Below are 16,794 nucleotides of genomic sequence, written 5' to 3'. Positions count from 1 at the left end.
TCCAGGAACTAAAGGGTTAAAGGTGGGGTAGACACCCTGGTCAGGATTAAAATTTTCTACCACATCACAAAGGCATAAAAGTCTGAAAAATTCATCATTTTTTGTATATGGCATGAGATGTGTTTATAAATATATAAGGATAAGACTGTGATGAATGGTAGGAGGGAAGCAATCAGCTGGGCCCCATCAACTAAGATGCTCTGCAGAATGCTAATGGACTAATGAGGGATTCGTCAGCCTTAGATCATCTTCTCCTCTATCTGTGTGTACTAAACGGTGTCTTGTTTGCGGGGTTAACCTGTTAACATAGTTTTTCTAACATGTCTGAACATCTCTTCCTAAACACAAACATACACAATAGGCATGTTAATTATAGAAAACACTTACCTGGGTCAAACCCAAGAAAATGTTTCTTAAGCTAAGCCAACATAGACCACATAGTGAGACCCTATATCAGCGAAGAAAAATTTGCATGAAAGTATTTAATATCTTCATCAACAAATCACTGGGCCATCCTGTGTGGCACAGAAATAGCATCCCGAGCACTTGCTGTCTTGTTTTTGAGATGAGGTCTCACCAACAGCCCAAGCTCTCCTTAAACTCAATCCTCTTACCTCAGCTTCTTATGTCAGTAGCTTTCTTAGGTCCACACCACTGCTCCTTGCTTTTCAAGAGGTTTGCATTATGGCTGTTTCATTTGCACCCACTTATGAAACTGGAAGAAAGTATAATATTAATATTGGACTTAGAGACAAGATACCAGCTACAAGTGCGGCCCAGTGGAGGCACCATGCCATCTGATTGCCATGTGATCATGGAATATATTTGGAGAAAATGCACTCATGAGTCCTAAGATAGGAGACTTCAGAAAGGGAGAGAATAAGAGCTCACAGATGCTTCTGCCTGTCCACCATTTTCATATGTATCTGTTCTCTGATGGATAAGTAAGCAGGTAATGGTCTCTTCACTGACTACAATCTACTCGCTTTTTAATCCTGTTTGTTCTAGTAAATAACCGTTCAAACAACCATTTGAGAATATTTTCTTCTTGTTCCTCAGCTGTTAGGTGCAGCACAGAAATGCATTATGAGAATGTTCTGTTGTAACAAAGTAAGAATATTTATATGTACAAGTAAGTGGTTGTTTATGTCTCCGTGTGTGCAATTACATGGCTGTGTATATGTTGGATGGGACCAGGGAAGGATGTTTCAAACTCAAACACTCACGTCATCCTGGTTGACCCGAGATTAGGAGTCTGATGAGGCATGAGGTTCTCTTTTCTTTTCTTTTCTTTTTTTTTTTTTTCCGGAGCTGGGGACCGAACCCAGGGCCTTGTGCTTGCTAGGCAAGCGCTCTACCACTGAGCTAAATCCCCAACCCGAGGCATGAGGTTCTCAATGTTAAAATGAGTGGGGTCCCAGGAGAAGTGAAGCAGTTGGCGGGTCCTCCTACACTTGCATCGTTACCTGGCATCTTTGCCCGTTTGATCACTAAGGAGATGTCACACACTTAACTGCTTACCCTGATCCAAATGAAAACAACCTAATGTGTTCCTGGTTATCGTAAGACTGTATAAAGTAAAGGATGGGTCTTCAGTAAGTTTGGGCTTCAAATAACCTGAGACTCATTCTTGAATTAAATAATGATCGTAAGGATAGTTATATACATCAATACTGTGCAAGAGGATTCTGATATTTTCAATTCTTCACCTTGAGAAACTGTCCATCCCATGGCCAGGAATAAGAAGGGTCTTGCCTCTACTTGTATTCTCTTCTTTGAGTCTTGTTCTCTTCTTAGTGGGATTTTACTCTGGGATGATCCCTTTCTTAGGGCTGCTTAATATCAATCATATAAGTCTGAGGCCTTCAAATTGAGGTGGCACTTAAGTTTAAAGAGAAAGCTTCACAAACTGCACCCAAAGACTATACCTCTCCTTAGATATGTTCTCCTAAGTCCTTCCTAAGTATTATTTTACATCCCAAAAGCTTTCTAGTCTCTCTTCTTTTACTTGTGTCCCCTGAGTTATTGTATGATAAAACAGAAGAAAGGAGACTGTGTATCTTTGGTTACCAGTAACAGTATGCTGTGAAAATACACGAGGAAACCTTAGAGCAAGGTGAGAGAATTCCATGCCAGGGAAATGAGAAGGAATAGGTGGGCAAGCTTCTACATCAACATACTCTTTTTCTGTAAGAAATACATACAGTCACCTGTAGTACTCTGCTATCATTACTGTGACAAAGTACCACAGATTCAGTAGATTAAATAACACAAGGTTTATTTCCTATAATTTCGTATACTGAAAATCCGAGACAACTGTCACAAGGTTGGTTCATGCTGATGATTGACCTCCATGGTTTATAGATGACTAGTTATCCCTGGGATGACCCATCTCCTTAGTCTGTAGATGACTATTTTCCCCTGTGTCTTTTCCTTCTAACTGGGAGTGTCCAAATTTCTTCTTCATATAAGGACAGTAGTCCTGCTTGATTAGGGATTATATCTAAAGATCCCATTTTAATTAAAAAAAACCCTATCTCCAAATATAGTTATATTCTGAGATACTAAGGATTTGGTCTTCAACAAGAATTTGGGGGGAATACAACCCAGTCGATGACATTACCTCTTATATTTCCCTAATATGGGGCAACATTGTATGTTTTAGTGGTATTGTTTGATTATTACTGGGTAATAAATGAGGCCTTTGATGAATTCACTTGCTAGATAGACTTTTGATAAATCAGAAGGGTCTTACCGCACAGCTAAATGTGTAACTAGCAATGACTGCCTTTTCATGCCTGGCATTTGGGATCAAACCCACATCCTTGTACGAGTTGAACGAATTTTCTGCCGCTGAGCTATATCCCCAACCCTCAATAATTGTTCTTGTTTAAATGCTCTCTCCAAAACTGGAAAGCTAGTTCTGACCAAAGTCTATACAAACACACCACTTTCTTCAGTGCTAGATTACCAGCAGCACATTCTGTACAAGAAGATTCTCCTTTATAAACTACCAAGGCTTACAAATACAATTGGAAGTTAATGTCTTAGTGAGACAGTTTCTAAACATGGCTTTCTTCCCACAGTGCTTGCACCAATTACTCCATGAGCCCTCCGTTGTCTCTGCAATTGAACACACACACACTCAACCACCCAACTCTTCACAGCAGCTGCCAATGTGATATTTGCCTTGTTTTCAACATCAAATCAGAATAGAAAAGCTCAGCGGTTTGTTTTGTTTTTTGTTTGGTATACCTGGCTCAGAGAGGTGGCTTGACTAAAGGCAATTCAAATGTTAAACGGCCTTGAAGCTGTTAAAGTGAAGGCCATTGCCAGTGGTGGCATTGCCTTTAATCCCAGCACTCAGAAGGCAGAGGCAGGCAGATCTCTGAGTTGGAGGTGAGCCTGGTCTATAGAGTGAGTTTCAAGACAGCCAGGGATACACAGAAACCTTGACAAAAAAAAAATGAAGTAAATAAATAAATACCATGGAGATCATTAAGTCTTAAATAGTGTGAAGATTTATTTTGATTCATTCTTTGCAAGAATATAAAAACACAAATGCTCTCATGTAATTTTGCTTTTCTTCTGTTCTTAAAGGCACGATCAATTCTCTGTAATTGTTCTATTTAGAGTCGAATTTGTAGTTAAGTGGATGACTGTTAATCTTTACATTATATAACTGACACATATCACAATTAGAATATGCTCACTCAGAAAACCCATAGGTCATAAATCCAGAGTGTTGAAATTTCAGAGAAAGGTTTAATTCTTGATTCAGTAGAAACCCCACAGCAAAAAAAATTCACATGGCTTTATCATTAATTCCCAAAAGCTAAATAAAATATAGAGTGATATTTCTATCATGAACCAATATTTTTTCAATATAAAGGATTGATCCATAATATAAAATTTGAATTATGTAATAATTTTACAATATGAGTAATTTAGAAAAATGCCTACTAATGAAGCAAAAAGTCGTTAGTGCTAAAGGATAAAATCTTAGGATACTGAACTAATTAGGACCAATTTCCTCACATCATCCAGCTCAGTGGCTCTCAAACTTTAGCAATATCCCCTCTAGAGCTTGTTAAAACACAGATGGATCTCAACCCCCAGGGTTTCTGATGCAGTGAGTCAGGGGCAGAGCTCCAAACTGTACTCCCAACACATTCTCAGGCAATGCTGTTGGTGTATGGACCACACTGAAAATCACTGATCTCATTCGGCTCTCTTAAGTATATATTTTTTGTCAATTGAAGGACTGCCTTATTCTATAAGGAAAATGCTATTCACCGATTTCTTAACCATCTGAAGAGTAAACAAGAAAAGTGACTATAAAGTTATGACACGGAATACCCAGACTCTGTGCATACTGTGTGTACATTCCTGGGACCTCACCATGTCTCTCTGAGATAGCCACTACCTTGACACCCATTTCGCAAGTAAAATAGCAGGGAAACTAAGCTCAGAACCTAGATAAAAATTTAACCCTTTATGCTGCTCTACCTCTCTGGGCATTAAATAAGAACTTCACTGTGCTCTTTGACCCACCAGGAATAGTAACTGATGACTAAGGTTGTATCTCAGTTGGTAGAATGGCTGCCTACCATGCCCCAGCATAGCATAATCCAGGCATGGCAGGACATAGCAACTGTAATCCCAGCAGTCAGGAAGAGAAGGAAAGAGGTTCAGAAGTTTAAGACCACTCTTGTCCTCATTGGAGTCTGAGGTCAGGCTGGAGATAAGACTTTGCCTCCAAACACATGAGCAACCTTTTTTGCAAGTTGAATAATAGTTTATAATATATTCACATAAATATTCTACTAATATATCTTTTTTAAAAGTTAATGTGTATCCGTGCTGGTGTCTCCGTCTGTGTGACTACATACACACGCGTGTGTGGGTTCCCTCAGATGTCAGAAGAGGGTATCAGAGTCCTTGGAACTGGAGATGCTGGCATTTATGAGCCGTCTGATGTGGCTGCTAGGGTTTGAACTCCAGTCCTCATGACTAAGCAGTGAATGCAGGTGACCGCTGAGCCATCTCTCCAGCTCCAAACATATCTTTTACATACTACACTCTAAATGTGCCTGGATGATTTTAAAGATGATTCGCAACCATCTGTAACTCCAGTTCTAGGGGATCTGATGCCCTCTTCTGACCCCCAAGGGCATCAGGCATCCAGCATCCATGTGGTACATAGACACACATGAAGGCAAAATATTTACACTCGTAAGATAAAAATAAATTGGAAAGAAAGAAACTTAAACGTGCCCATGAACATGCAAAACAACATGTTCTATTAAAACAAATTACTAGCCTTCAGTAGCAAATTGCAAAAATGGGACTTTCTTCATGACCATGTTAATTATGTAATAATTACAAGGACTAGAAATCAACTTGGTGGAACTGAATGTGAAATGTGCATGATCCAAGGGCCTCAGGGACAGACCAGAACATCCAGATTGTTTCTCTCTGCGCTCTCTTTCAGTCTAATTCCATGGTGTCTCTTCAGGCAGTAGGGAAGGAACTAAGGCGAGCCCACTGTGTGGCACTCACGTGAAAGCACTTTGATGAGCGAATGATGTGGAAACATCTTATAGATGATATCACTCATACACGTGTGGACTGAAAACCATTGGGGAGGTCAAAATAAAGAGGCTGGTTCTAAGTCATCATTTACCCTGCCTTCCTCTGCAGTACATTTCTTCATACATTATGGACTTGAAAAGCGAAGTGTTTGAGGAATTCCTTAAGCACCTGTGCCACTGTGCAGAAGAGTTCCGGGAGATCATAACGACTGACATGCGGAGGCAGATGTTTGCTGAACTCTTCCTATACTGCGACAGTGGGAAGGTAGGAGAGACACCATGAACTCCCTCTGCTTCTCACAGTTTGGTGTGAGGGACCAGCTTTGATTTGGTGCTTGTGGTGACATTTTAAATTTCTAATATATTGAGTTTGATGAGTGACCTACTGACCACTATCTACTATTTGATAGTGAAAATGATTGCTAAGGAGGAAAAGAAATACAGAAGAGTACAAGCTACACTTTTAAACTCTGATTCACCAGCCACTTTCTCAAATAGCGAGAAAGTTTTCTAGAAAACTTTGCACCTTTCTTATTATGGAACGGGCCCACCCTGTGCACACCTTGAGTGACGTTGCTTTTCAGCATTTTTGACTTGTTGTAGGTCTATGTCTTGTGTGTGCCAGTGCCACCAGAGGCCAGAGAGGGCTTAGTGCTTGGCGCTGGAGTGGTGGGCATCTGTCACTCTACCTGTGTGCTGGGATCTGAACTTTGGTTCTCATGGTTGAGCAACCGGTGAACTTAACCGGCCTCTTATGCTAGATCTTAAAAACAGAACATCATGTTCAAAAGTATATCTAAGAATGAGGTTTGGAAGAGAGTTGTGAGCCAGGATATCAAATGGGCCTGCCACAGTAGATATAGATTTAACTGAAATACGTTTAATAAGACTTCTGTTTGTTTATTTGTACCCCATGCTCTGTAAGTGACTTTTTAATGCAATACTAGACATCTCCAAACATTCTCCTGTCCACTGGTCACCATCCCCCTCTTCTACACTAAGAGTTGTAACAGAATGTCATGTTATAAAAAGCAGCGGTGACTCAAAGCTAAGTGGATGCCTGCTGTAGTGTTAGCAGGTCCAGCCTCTCTGTGTATCCCCTGATCTACAGCTCCTCTAGACATCCTCCCCCACAGCCTTCACATCAAGAAAAGAGTAACTGGAGCCTGTCTCTGTTATTTTGTTCTCTTACCAAACCTTAGATATATACTGTTGGCATTGACCTTATATCTTACAGATTGAAAACAAAATGCCAAGGACAGTTCCGAGCACCTTCTCACACCAAGAGCCAGCTGTGGTGTAAGAACACAAGTGCCTTTTTATTGAGTTCATTCATTTTAAAGCTTTATTTCATCTTATGTGTATGTGTCTTTTGGCCCGCATGTGCACATGCCCACTTTCATGTGTGCAGTGCTGGTGTAGGCCAGAAGAGGGCACTGGAATTTCTCCAATTGGAGTTACAGGAAGTTGTGAGCCCCCATATGGGTGCTAGGAACTGAACCCAAGTCCTCTACAAGAGTAGCAAGTGTTCTGTGGCAGTTTGAAAGAGACATTCAAATCTGGGCATTTCGATAGTTGATTCCAGCTGGTGGTGCTGTTTGGGGAGGTTTAGGAGGTGCAGCCTTGCTGCAGGAAGTATGTATTGGGCAAGCTTTGAGATGAAAAAGCCTCACCTTGTCCCTGTTTGATCTCTCAGAGTCATGGGTGGCTGAGGTGTCAACTCTCAGCTTCGTGAACTCTCAGCGTAAACTACCTCATGCCAGGTGTCTCACCTACCACCTGCAACCATGCTGTCCACAGCATCATGGACTCTAACTCTCTAGAGCATAAGCCGAAATAAACCAAGTCGCTTCATCCTGGTGTTTTAGCACAGCAGTAGAAATGTCACTAATACATGCTCTTAACCCCTGAGCCATCTCTCCAGCCTTCTACTTCTCATTTTAAAATGTTAATATGTACAACTTTTTCAGCTTCAAGGTGTCCAGACACCAAAGGCTGCCTCATGTAAACCACTAACACCTTGAGAAACTATTGTATGAACAGGATGCAATTTGATAATTAAAGTGAACAAAAGCAGCGGACAGAACTCAGAGATGTGCGGTGGCACACCTTTAATCCCAGCACTCAGGAGGCCAAGGCAGGCAGATCTCTGAGTGCAGGGCCAGCCTGGGCTACAGAGCATGTTCCAGGACAACCAGGGCTACACAAAGGGCTACTCTGTCGTGAAAAAGCCAAGCATGGTGGCACGTGCTTGCATGTGTGCATGTGCTTGCATGTGTGCAGTGCTAGAGGAGTTGGGCAAGTTGCACAGGTGGATCCTGGGGTGCTCTGGTCAGGGAGCGAGTCTACTCAGAGAGTTCCAGGCCAGTTGCAAAAGACTAGCTTGTCCTCTGGCCTCCACAGGTATGCATGTGTGCCTGCAGACAAAAAGAGAAATAAGAGGGAGAGTCAGAGATAGCTACAGATTGGGGTTTGAAATATAACCAAGTATTTCTCCTGAGAGTAGTCATGAAAGAGATGCTATGTGATGCAGTGAGTGTCTTTTGTGATGTATTCCTAATAAAGGAGCCAATCACTTTTCTTAGGGCACATGTAATAATTTATGTGTCTGTGATGGATGTGTGTAAGTACCCATGCACACTCCTTGGTGAATATGTGGAGGTCAGAGGGGAACGTACAGAAGTCATCTCTCTCCCCTTCTACCACGTGGGTCCCAGGGACTAAGCTCAGGTTGGTAGCCTTGGTCACAAGTGCCTTAAAGTATTGAGACATTTTGCTGGCCATAGTTTGCTGTTTGCTTGCTATAGTGTTTATTTGTTTGTTTGTTTTTGTTTTTCAAGACTGGTTTCTTGTATATCCCTGGATGTCCTGGAACTCACTATGTAGACCAGGCTGACCTTGAACTCAGAAACCCACCTGCCTCCTTAAATGTAGGATTAAAGGCATGTGCCAACATATTCAGTTTTATAGACCCTTTAAAGAACATATATGATACCAGGCATGACCAAAATTTAAAAATCTATCTATCTATCTATCTATCTATCTATCTATCTATCTATCTATCTATCTATCATCTACACACACACACACACACACACACACACACACATATATCCTGGCATTTGCTATACAGCCATGCATGGCAGAATTTGAACTTGTGATCCTCCCAGCCCCACCTCCTGTGTGCTGAGGCTGCAGGTATGGATCACCATAAGCAGCTGAGAAAAAAAGGAACCTCAAAAATGAATTGGCACATTGCAATCTGGTTTCTCAAATCCCGGCTAATTTAACTTAAACCAGGAGTAAAGTCTTTGAAATCCACAATGCCTATTTGTCTTTTTCTGAGCTGTGCCTCTTTGACAGAACTTGCTGGTGATTCTGCATCATGATTTTTATTTCCAGGTAAAATGCCTAGAAGGCAACTACTGTATGTTGGCCTATTAATTTAACAGCAACTCTGGTGCCACAGTCAACATGATGGGATAATATTTGAATGAATGAGTAGAAGTTTGCTTGTTTTTTCCCCCCATCATTAAATAGTCATGTGGTGATCTTGGAAGGAAGGTAGAATCTAGAATACAAAAGTCCACTGAAATTCTGAGTGAATATTTTTTTTCAGCAGTAGCTGAAACAAACGTTTAAGAAAGCCTGGGTTTCTTAGCCAGACTAACCAGAAGCAACAGAGAGAGTATCCAAATTAACAAAATCAAAAATCAGGGAGACATAACAACTAAGTGTCTTAGTTAGGGTTTTATTGCTGTGCATAGACACCATGACCGATGTAAGTTTTATAAAGGGCAACATTTAATTGGGGCTGGCTTACAGGTTCAGAGGTACAGTCCAGTATCATCAAGGCGGGAACATGGCAGCATCCAGGCAGGCATGGTGCAGGAGGAACTGAGTTCTACATCTTCACCCGAAGGAAGCCAGACTGAGCATCCCCAGGCAGCTAGGAGGAGGGTCTCCAAGCCCACCCCCAAGGTGACACACTTCCTCCAACAAGGTCACACCTTCTAATAGTGCCACACCCTGGGCTAAGCATATGCAAACTATCACACTGAGGACATTCAAAAAATCATCAGATCCTACTACAAAAGCCTATATTCAACAAAAATGGAAAATCTGGATGAAATGGACAATTTTCAAGACAAATACCAGGTACCAAAGTTAAATCAGGATCAGATAAACCATCTAAACAATCCCATAATTCCACTACTGTGGTGGACTAAGGTGGAAAACAGTGGTGGACAGTAGTGGACAGTGGTGGACAACAGTAGTGGACAGTAGTGGACAGTAGTAGACAGTGGTGGACAGTGCTGGACAGTGGTGGACAGTAGTGTACAGTGGTGGACAACAGTAGTGGACAGTGGTGGACAGTAGTGGACAACAATGGTGGGCAGTACTGGACAGTAGTGGACAGTAGTGGACAACAATGGTGGATAGTAGTGGACCATGGTGGACAGTAGTGAACAGTAGTGGACAGTGGTGGACAGTAGTGGACACTGGTGGACAGTAGTGGATAGTAGTGGACAGTAGTGGACAACAATGATGGATAGTAGTGGACCATGGCGGGCAGTAGTGGACAGTAGTGGACAGTGGTGGACAGTAGTGGAGGACAGTGGTGGACAATGGTGGAGAGTGGTGGACAACAGTGGTGGACAGTGGACATTGGTGGACAGTGGTGGACAGTGGTGGACAACAGTTGTGGGCAGTAATGGACAGTGGTAGACAGTGGTGGAAATAGAAGCAATTATTAAAAGTCTCCCAACCAAAGGACCTAAAACCATCCAATGAAAAAAAGATAGCATTTTCAACAAATGGTGCTGGTTCAACTGGAGGTCAGCATGTAGAAGAATGCAAACCAAACCATTCTCATCACCCTGTACAAAGCTTAAGTCCAAGCGGATCAAGGACCTCCACATAAAACCCAATACATTGAAACTAATAGAAGAGAAAGTGGGGAAGAGTCTTGATCACATGGGCACTGGGGAAAATTTCCTGAACAAAACACCAAAGGCTTATGTTCTAAGATCAAGAATCGACAAATGGGACTTCATAAAACTGTAAAGCTTCTGTAAGGCAAAGAGAACACTGTCATTAGAACAAAATGGCAACCAACAGATTAGGAAAAGATCTTTACCAATCCTACAACTGATAGAGGGCTAGTATCCAAAATATACAAAGAACTCAAGAGGTTAGACTCCAGAGAGCCAAATAACCCTATTAAAAATGGGGTACAGAACTAAACAAAGGATTCTCAGCTGAGGAATATCAAATGGCTGAGAAGTCCCTAAAAAAATACTCAACATCCTTAGTCATCAGGGAAATGCAAATCAAAACAACCCTGAGATTCCACCTCACACCAGTCAGAATGGCTAAGATCAAAAACTCAGTTGACAACCAATGCTGGCGAGGATATAGAGAAAGAGGAACACTCCTCCATTGTTGGTGGGATTGCAAACTGGTACAACCACTCTGGAAATCAGTCTGGAGATCCTTCAGAAAATTGGACACTGTACTACCTGAGGACCCAGCTATACCTCTCCTGGGCATATTTCCAAATGATGCTCCAATATATAACAAAGACATCTGCACCATTAGGTTCATAGTAGCCTTATTTATATCAGCCAGAAGCTGGAAAGAACCCAAATGCCCTTCAACAGAGGAATGGATACAGAAAATGTGGTACACCTACACAATGGAGTACTACTCAGCTATCAAAAACAATGACTTAATGAAATTCATAGGCAAATGGATTGAACTAGAAAATATTATCCTGAGTGAGGTAACCCAATCACAGAAAAACACACATGGTATACATTCACTGATAAGTGAATATTATCCCCAAAGCTCGAGTTACCCAAGATACAATCCACAGACCACAGGAAGCTCATAAAGAAGGATGACCAAAGTGCGTATGCTTCACTCCTTCTTAAAAGGGGGAACAAAAATATTCATAGAAGGGGATATAAAGGCAAAGTTTGGAGCAAAGACTGAAGGAATGGCCATTCAGAGCCTGCCCCACCTGGGTATACAGCCCATTTATATACAGCCACCAAACTAGATAATATTGATGAAGCCAAGAAATGCATGCTGACAGGAGCCTTCCATAGCTGTCTCCTGAGAGGTTCTGCCAGGGCATGTCAAATACAGAGGCAATTGCTAGCAGCAAACCCTTGAACTGAGAATGGGATCCCTGTTGTAGGAGTTAGAGAAAGGACTGAAGGAGCTGAAGGGGCTTGCAACCCCATAAGAACAACAATACCAACCAACCAGAGTTCTCAGGGACTAAACCACTACCCCAAAACTACACATGGACAGACCCATGGCTCCAGCTGCATATGTAGCAGAGGATGGCCTTGTTGGGCACCAATGGGAAGAGAAGCCCTTGGTCCTGCCAAGGCTGAACCCCCCAGTGCAGGGGAATGTCAGGGGGAGTTGGAAGGGGGTGTGGTTGGGGACGGGGAACAACAGAAGGGGAGGGGGATAAGATAAGGGATTTACGGCTGGGAAACCAGGAAAGGGAATGACATTTGAAATGTAAATAAAAAATGTCCAAGTTTTTTTTTTTTTTTTTTTTTTTTTTTGCTTCTTTTTTTCGGAGCTGGGGACCGAACCCAGGGCCTTGCGCTTCCTAGGTAAGCGCTCTACCACTGAGCTAAATCCCCAACCCCAATTTTTTTTTTTTTTTTTGGTTCTTTTTTTCGGAGCTGGGGACCGAACCCAGGGCCTTGCGCTTCCTAGGTAAGCGCTCTACCACTGAGCTAAATCCCCAGCCCTCCAAGTTTTTTTAAAAAAAAAAGAAAAGAAAAAAAAGCCTGGGTTTTAAGATAAAAATACTGGGTTCTTGAGAAAAACTAGAGAATCATAGAGCAAGGAAGAATAAATAATAGTGTCAAAACCAGCATCAAAGCAGTTTGTCTTAGAAGGAAACTGGAGCCAGCTGGTGGAAGCTTAGAGGTGGTCTGGGCCTTTAAGACCATTCCTTGGCTCTAAGCAGAGGTGGAAGCTAAAGGTTACACTGTAAATATTTGGAAAGTCCAAGTAGGCGGCAAGATGGGGGCATTTAAAGACTGCAGAAGGTGGGCTTTCCAGCCCTTTCCTTTCACCCCGACAGCCAATGATCAACATTCCTAAATATGCATTGTGAAGGGGTCACTATGCAGAGATGTTCTGGTAATAGCTCTAGAAAGACATCCAGGGTTGTGTCAGGAACCAAAGACATGGAAAGTAAAACCCACAACAAAGCTGCCAAGTGAGTAAGCGGTGTGATGTCCTCATACCATAGCCAGCAAGCATCACGACTGGCACCAACAGGCTGTGCCCCTTCCTAATGGCAGGACACCATATAACCCCCAACGAAAAATGGACAAAGAACACAAACGTTCCTAGTGAGAGTTAGTAGCTGTTGTGTCTTTGTAAAACAATCTAGATATATCTATTTAAATAAATAAACATCACACACACACACACACACACACACACACACACACACACACACATCAAATGATTGAGCCATTCCAGAATTTTTTAACCTATAAAAATAACAGCCTTGGGGGTTGGGGATTTAGCTTAGTGGTAGAGCGCTTGCCTAGGAAGCGCAAGGCCCTGGGTTCAGTCCCCAGCTCTGAAAAAAAGAACCAAAAAATAAATAAATAAATAACAGCCTTATCGAATAAAACTCTATGCAGTAAGAAGCTTCTTGTAGCACTATTTGCGGTGGATACGGAGACATATTGAGGGAATGCTTATCTGGACAGGAAATGCTTTCAAAATGATAATATATTGGCTGTGGCGGTTGAATGAAAAGCAGTGATCACAGGCAGGCTTCTAGAAAGACCCAGATTCTCATTTCAGGTCACTGTCAGAAAACCTAAATCTGCTGAACTGTAAGATTGGAAATCTAATCCTCAAATTCCCTGACTGCAGAACCCTGCCCGACGTTGTCCAGTGCATTTTTCCGGACATCCCAGAAGAGCTATATGATTCTGTCTGGGAAATCACTGGGAGTACGTGGGAGGAAACAGCAAACACCCTGGAATAAAAACAAAGTTGAGAGCTCCAGAAAGCAGGGTCCTCAATCGCACAGACAAGCATCTGGGGATGAACCAGCATAGAGTACTACGCAGAGAAGCAAGATGAGAGCCCTGGCTAAGGAAAGAAGCCAGCTGATCCATGGCTAAGAAAAGAAGCCAGCTGATCCATAGCATCTGACCAAATAGTCTGGACCTGCTCTGGAAAGAAGTTTAGACAAGGCAGAGGGAGGGAGGGATGCTCTGGGGAGAAACTCTTTTCGGAAACTTAGAAGACAACGAGGAACCACAGATCTCTGGGAATGGAAATGATAGCACTACCAGCCAAGCACCCCATCTCTCTTTGGAAGAAAAAAGCTTGAGAAAACCACTCTGTTGAACATAAAAAAGCTAAACTAGGCATGGTGGTGTATGCCTTTAATTCCAGCACTCAGGAGGTATAGACCATGGATCTATGTGAGTTTGAGGCCAGCCTGGTCTACATGGTAAGTTCGAGGACAGCCGGGGGTACATAGAGAGACTATGTCTCAAAACAAGCAGACAGCAGCAGCAGCAACAAAGAAAGGAAGCCTTTAGGAAGAGAATGGAAGTGAAGATTACGATTGTTGAGATCTAAAACTTGGTTCCTAGGCAGAAGCAGCTATTCCAACTTCCTATTAAGAAGAGTATGCTATTAACAAGTTACAATGAGACTCTGAATTCTTGATCTTTGATTGATATATATATATATATGTACATATATATATATATAAAACACCTTTAAAGGGGTCTTTTCTAAGATCCCTATTTAATTGAAGTTATTCACATTAGAAACATAGCATATAATATCAAGTAGAGCATAGTGAGAGAAAAAAACTATATATCCCAGCCCCTGCTCTGCTGACTTGGGAATAGAGATCTTCCAACTGGTAGACAGACGCTAAAATCCACCGTGCCTTCTACTAGGTTTGTGTTTTGGTCAACCATGTTCCAAAGAGAATTTATAAAGATTGAAATATTTATAAAATTAAAGATACATGAAATTATTTTTTCTTACATGAGATTACAATAAATTAGACAGTGTATACGAAAACTGGAAGAGGCTTGGCTTGGGATATGGCTCAGTTAATAAAGTGCAGGCTTAACATGACTAGTCTGTCCTCAGCAGCACATAAAACCAAGGCTGCTGGCACAAGCTTGTAACCCCAGTATCCGGGAGGTAGAAGCAGAAGGATCAGGAGTTCAGCCTCATTTTCATGTGCACAGAAGGGCAAGGCCAGCCTAGAGTCCATACGGTTCTATCTTTAAAAAATAGAGAAAAGAGAAAAATAAAAAAAGAAGTAGCGTGAAGATTAGCAGTAGAGCTGTCCAGTCTGACACAGAGGGAGGGAGGGGAGAGGATGAGGAGCAGTGGTGCCTGCCTTTGATCCCAGTGCCTGGGAGGCAGGGGCGGGTGGGTCTCTGTGAGATAGAGGCCAGCCTGCTCTACAGGGCAAGTTCCAAAACCAGAGAAACCCTGTCTGCAAAAAACCAAATCCAAACCAAACCAAAACAGAAGTAAAATGCATGGCAACCGTAGCAAAAATGGTGGGTAGAAGACCAGGCAAGCAGTCTTGCCAAAGCCACGAAGTTGTAATAGTATTTCAAGGTAGACTGTTAACAAATCAGAGACGCATACTATAAACCCTAGAGCCATTACAAAAAGAGGCACAGCACTCGAGACGCGCATACATGTGATATGCACATGCAGATACAGTTAGAGAAAAGGAGACCATGAATTTGAAAGAGCGGGAGGTTTGTGGAAAGAGTTGGAGGGAGGAAAAGAAGGGGAGGAAATGGTGTAGTTATACAACAATCTGGAAAACCATAAAAAAATAAAAATAAAAAAGAAGGTAGGAAAAGAACAAATGAGACAAATGAGAAGACAAGTGGAAAGATGACAGATTTAAAGTAACCATAGTAACCACATCAACTACACTTTCTAACAAAAGCATGGCGGGGAGGGGGGCTGTTTGGAAATTAGAAAAAGACTAGTGGGAGGTGGGAGGAAGGCCAAGAGAGGATAATAGGAAGCAAATAAGATAAAAAAATATATCTTATTAATGTATTAAAATGTCATGGCAAAGGCTCTCTTTTTGTATAATTAATATATGCAAATAAAAGGGACACGTTTATAGGTCTAAGCAGTCCAATCAAAAGATATTGTCTAGTTAGATTAAAAAAAAATGCAAGAACTAAAAAGAAAAAAACAGAAAAGACAAATCAGAAAAAAGCAGATTAGCAAATGAAAATGCAAGAACTCGTATGAAGACACCAGTTCTTCTTAAAAATGGAAGACTAGGGGTTGTGGATTTAGCTCGGTAGTAGAGCACTAGCCTAGCAAGCACAAGGCCCTGGGTTCGGTCCCCAGCTCCGAAAAAAAGAATAAAAAAAAAATGGAAGACTAGAAGACATACCATGGAAGTTGGTTGGCTCTAAGATGGACCACCAAACAGCCTACAGCTTCACCACCATGACATCTTCGTGCTATGTAGAACCCCAGTACTATGGCAGTTGACAGTCACTAGGACAGGACCAGAAAGAGCCACAAAAGGAGAAGAGAAGGGGTGTCTGGCTCCCAGGAAAACTGCGGCCTTTGCTCAGAAAATTCTGACAGGCAAAGTCCTCTCCTATCTCTTCCACCACTTTCTTTGCCCTGTATTTGTGAATTCCTGACAACCAGAAGTTGAGAAGTTGATCTGAGACTGTGTCTCTCATGCCTGTTCTTTTCTTTCTTTTTGTCTTTCCATACTGTCAGAATTTATTGAATAACAATAAATTCACAAGGCATGAAAGTTTCAGCAACAGCAATTTAACAGATGTTTCTGCTTTCCTTGACAGCCCTGGCTGGGGCAAACACAAGGTTATTTATTCCTATCCTAACAGTTAAGGTTAATTCTCATGCCACACATTACACAACACAGAGTAAACACATGTACACAGGCACGTGAACACACATGCACGGACGCTTGCATGCACATATGAACACATGTATGTTACAGGAGAAACTACAAGGGGTTAAAGAAGTAAAGAATTTCAAAGAGGCCTGAGAATCCAGAGCTGGGAAACTGATCAAATTCTAAAGGAGTCTATGGAAATGAGATACAGAACCAGCTCAAAGTTTCCAGAGAAGCTCTGTGACTGCTGTT

At 41.9% G+C, this 16,794-nt stretch overlaps 1 protein-coding gene across 1 annotated transcript in view; it reads left to right on the top strand.

Annotated features, from left to right (window-relative positions):
• The window catches only part of Efcab5 (EF-hand calcium binding domain 5), a 119,931-nt gene that overhangs the window by 47,838 nt on the left and 55,299 nt on the right, over positions 1-16,794 (top strand). Inside the window, 1 exon segment of the mRNA NM_001417684.1 lies at positions 5,704-5,859. Coding sequence (NP_001404613.1) covers positions 5,704-5,859 — 156 coding nt within the window.

The sequence above is a fragment of the Rattus norvegicus genome, chromosome 10 (genome assembly GCF_021556685.1).
Source record: "Rattus norvegicus strain SHRSP/BbbUtx chromosome 10, alternate assembly SHRSP_T2T, whole genome shotgun sequence".
Classification (NCBI taxonomy): domain Eukaryota; kingdom Metazoa; phylum Chordata; class Mammalia; order Rodentia; family Muridae; genus Rattus; species Rattus norvegicus.
The sequence above is the reverse complement of the archived record's forward strand: the minus strand, read 5'-3'. Positions and strand labels throughout refer to the sequence as shown.